Genomic DNA, 4,722 nt, shown 5'->3' on the forward strand with positions numbered 1-4,722 from the left:
GTCCCTCCAATGCCTTGCTTTATGATTTATTTATACAGTACTAGAACTTCAGTGTGTATATTTATTACATGATGCAAATGCTGTAGTTTTTTTTGTATTTGGCACCATAAAATAATCCCCCAAACAGCTGTCAATATAAAAAAATAAAATAAATAAAATAATATTTAAAAGTGTTTTTTAATCACTGTATATAAACTACATGTGAATGAATGCAAAGTTTCTTGGGGGACACAAAACATTTGTGAGTGAACATTAAACCATTAAAATATTTAATTTTTCTCCTATTTCACATTTTTCCCCATCACCAAGTCTTTTTAGGCCTCTGTAGGGGTCTAATGTTTAAAGGAAATTAAAAATGGAAGGGGACGTTTGTTATTTAATTTCTCTTCAAATAAAACACGTAAAGTGACCCACATTGACTCTACCTGTTGTTCTTTACTTTATCAGATGATGACTGAGTGACAGCAGCTCCATCAGTAGAACTGCTTGGAAAGTAGAGTTTCATTGTAATGATGATGAAATTTTTGTTGTTGAAACTGTTACAAGTTTTGAAATACATTTCTCTTTTGATTCCCCCAGAGATGATAAAGCAGGTTGCAAAACAAAATGAAATGGTCAAAATTTCCCTCCTCCTTTTTTAATTTTTTTATTTTGTAAATGCCTGATACAGAGGAGGAGCCTGACAATCAGAAAGATATTTAAAGATGCATCTATTCCCTGAACATTCACAGATACGGTGAGTTTTATTTATGGTCATTTTGAAAATTATGCAGGTCTCATGAAATATAAATATGATACAGTTTCTTTCTTCCGTTCATGTCGTAACAATAAGGATTTCATTTGTCTGAACTGTATTTCAGGAGCAAATCCCACTGAATCCTCTGAGCTGAACCTCTGAAGAAACTTCTCAAACATGATTGTGAGTTTTTGTTTGTAAGAATGTAAGTAAGATTTAGTCAGACATCAAACATCAGTTGTGTGTCTCTCTCAGGTGTTGCTGTGTTTGTCTGCGGTGTTTCCCGTGTTGATGGGGACTGAAGTGGTCAACTCTAATTGCTTTCTTGCCACTGACTGCTCTGATGTTTATTCAAGTGGGAAAACCAGCAGTGGCGTGTACACCGTCTCCTCAATAGATGGACCGGTGCAGATCTACTGTGACATGATCCCCAGCGGAGAAAATCACAGCAAAGGCCACTGGACGGTAAGAGTGTCAATCTGAGCAAGAGTGTTTTATCTCGAGACCTTATTTCATTAGCAGCGTGAATGAAACCATTTGCATATTTTATAGTAACATATACTCTTATCCAAATTGTCACCTAGTGCTTTTATTTGTGCTCTTTTATTTGACTTATACAGTATCTGAGTATGAAATAGTTTCATAAAAGACACATTTGGTGACGCTAGTGGCTCAGAAATGTACATTTGTTGCTAAAGAAAGCTTGTCAAATTAAAAAATAAAACTTTTTTTTTAATGCTTCACACCCTGAACATCTTAATTTATAAAAGATATGATGTGTGAAATCGATGAATGATTTATGAATGTTTCAGGTGATTGTCAGGCGAATGGACGGCGAGGTGAATTTCTATAGGCCATGGGACAGTTATAAACGGGGTTTTGGTAATAAAGAAGGAGAATACTGGCTGGGTGAGTGTTTTTGTGATGTTTTGGACTAAAAAAAAGCAAACAAAGCAATCATACGCATGGAAAACTTAGACATTTAGGGGCTATTTACATGACACTGATTTCAACTAAAAATGGAAAACTTTTGATGTGTTCTGGACACTTTGTTATGTGTTTTGTGGGCCTGAAAATGCAAGTTTTTGAAAATGACACCATTACTGTCTCCATGTAAACTACAAAAATGTGAATTTATGAAAACAGTGACGTCGTGCAAAGTCACATCACCAAACTACTGGCCTGGCAGCAGAAAAAAGCACCTTTAGTCGTTTCTGCGGATCAGTGTGAACGGGGATTGTTTTGACAACGTTGTCGTCTGTAATTGAAAAACACAAAGGAAAAACGTTTCCATTTTTAGCACATTGTTGTCATGTAAATGTACCCTTTATCTGGACCATAGTATAAATGCAGATGTGTTTGGGCATTAGTTAATCTACTAAACTGGTTTCATTTCATGTTTTCAACAGGTTTAGAGTTTATTCACCTGCTGACACGCAGGAATCGGTATAAACTGAGAGTAGATGTGGAGGACTTTAATGGGAAGAAGGCTTACGCTGTGTACGAGTCCTTCTCTGTGGACGCCGAGTCTGATGGGTACAAACTGCATGTCAGCGGCTTTGTAAATGGAGGAGCAGGTAAAACAATCTACAGATGTTTAATTTTCCAGTTTTCAAATGAGTGACTAAAATGATGAATCTACACAAACTAGATTATTGTAATGAAGGAGAAGGAGAATGTTTTAAACCATGTTTAAACTACACTGTTAAAAATTGTCCCATTAAGAAACAGTAAGTAACTGGCAGCAACAGTGTCTTGCTGTTGTTGAAATTTACAGTTTGTTACTGTTTTTGTAAATACAGCATAAAGCTGTTATTTTCTACATTAACAGTAAATTACTGTCAAAAGCATTAACAGTTAATTCATGTTTATTTGCACTTTTTAACTGTAAGCTACAAATATGTTATTATATTGAGAAATGGACTGCTAAGAAAAAAGGTGGAATTATTTTTCTAGATATTTCTTTGATTTTATGAATTACCCCTTAGAAGTCTTGCTTTAAAACCATGTTTTAATACAATGTACAAATATATCATTTGAAACATTAAACATTTAACACAATGCAGCGTAACTTCAAAATGTGCTTTATTAAAACTTTGAAAAAAAGGCTTAAGCTTCAGAATAAAATGTTTCACTGAATAAACAAAACATTTATATAACATTAGAAAAAACTAAATGAGTGACTCAGAGAACTACTGTGTGAATAAGAATTACTGAATTATTAGTGAACACCTGAAAAAATTGTGACTAACACACTAAAAGCATGTTTTTGTTGTTTTTTGAAGAGTATGTGTAAGGTGTGTGAATGAGTGGGTTCACTTATATGAAGTCCCACTCAAAGTCCATTAGCTTCCTAACTAGACTGGCAACCCAAGTGTTGACTGATTTCTTTTTGTGGGCGACCTTCCCTGTCCACTTTGATAAGACTTGTCCACCCTTGGTGCCTTTTTCAGGATTTATTCCAATGAAGCGCCTGAAAAACAAATGCGTACATTCAGAGGTAGTGTGGGTAAAAGTTTACATAACGAGAACGTGAATAGAAATTAAGGTAACACTTTACAATACGGGTGCGCTAATATGCATTAATTCATGCTTAACTATAATGCACAGATAATCATGAGTTAATGTATGACTCATGAAGAACTAAACCATTTATTAATGATTACTGCATCAGCAACTAATGAAGATTCTATATGATTAATATTAAGTAATCATTAAATTGTTATTAGTTAAATGTATCATAATGTATTAATTCCCTAAAAACATATTATATTAACTAATAATGTAAATTAACGTGTTAATTACCACAATCGGTCAAAGCCATGCATTTCAACTTCCAGTTGTCTGCTTTAATTAATCATTAGCTAATGATTTACAAAGGTATCATGTTATGACTTTACTTGTTGAGGCACATGACTATTAACTAATTCAAAATTAATTCAAAACCCATAACCACAATTACATATTAATTATCAATTAGTTAAGAGTCATCAACAAAAATCTGTTTATTTTATTTGTCTAAATCAAAGTGTCTTAGTAATGAAGGTTTCTCCTTTCTGCAGGTGACTCTTTGACTTACCACAATGGAATAAAGTTCTCCACCTTTGACAAAGACCAAGACAATTGGAAAGATGGCTCCTGTGCTTTAACATACTCTATGGGAGGGTTTTGGTACAACAATTGTGATCACACAAACCCCACTGGTCTGTATTTCTGGGGGAAAGATGATGGTAGTTTGTTTATTTCGACCAACTGGTATTACTTGAATAACAATAGGAAATCTGTGAAGACCATCACCATGAAGATCACACGTGTGATGTAGACCAGGGGTTACAAATGCTTCGCCTGCAGCTTGTGCACATATATCCACAACTATTATGCATTCATGTGGATCTTTCTTAAAATATGGTGACCAGCATGTCCCATCAGCTTTCAGTGAGGGAAAATTACACATAAAATAATAATAATTTGACACCATTGTCCTTTTAAATAAAAATGTGATGAAATTAGGCTCATGACTTCAAGCTTTTCTACATGCTTTGATTTTGAAGCAATAAAAGTTTATGTTTAAAGCTGTGTTTTTTGTTGTTTGTTTTAAGTATTAACCAACTAAATAGACAATACTCATATGGGCTTCACATGAGAAAAGTCTGGTTTATGGGGTTTGTGCAGGTTTTATGAAGATCAATTTAAGACCTGTTTAAGACCAATTAAATGAAACCAAATTGAAGAGAACACAATATGTCAGTGTGTTCTCTATTTAATGGAGCAGAAAATGAGTTGTATTAACAACAGTTTAAAAATGCAACTTCATGCAGCTCTCCATTATGTTAATTTTACAATATAAATAATGTCTACTGCAAAAGTGCTGTTCTTCCTCAGTATTTTTGTCTTGTTTTCCAGTAAAAATGTCTAAAATTTAAATCAAGATATTTTGAAAAGCAAAATGACATAAGATAAAATTTCGGTTATGTATGTAACCCTCG

At 33.8% G+C, this 4,722-nt stretch overlaps 1 protein-coding gene across 1 annotated transcript; it reads left to right on the plus strand.

Annotated features, from left to right (window-relative positions):
- The first annotated feature begins 762 nt into the window (after nt 1-762).
- On the plus strand, nt 763-4,308 carry LOC125267420 (microfibril-associated glycoprotein 4-like). The gene is made up of 5 exons (XM_048189030.1): nt 763-919; nt 992-1,201; nt 1,549-1,645; nt 2,146-2,313; nt 3,799-4,308. The coding sequence occupies exons 1-5, from the start codon at nt 914-916 to the stop codon at nt 4,056-4,058; spliced, it is 741 nt and encodes a 246-aa protein (XP_048044987.1). The 5' UTR covers nt 763-913; the 3' UTR covers nt 4,059-4,308.
- Nucleotides 4,309-4,722: the final 414 nt, after the last annotated feature.

Source organism: Megalobrama amblycephala, linkage group LG1 (assembly GCF_018812025.1).
Source record: "Megalobrama amblycephala isolate DHTTF-2021 linkage group LG1, ASM1881202v1, whole genome shotgun sequence".
NCBI classification, from domain to species: domain Eukaryota; kingdom Metazoa; phylum Chordata; class Actinopteri; order Cypriniformes; family Xenocyprididae; genus Megalobrama; species Megalobrama amblycephala.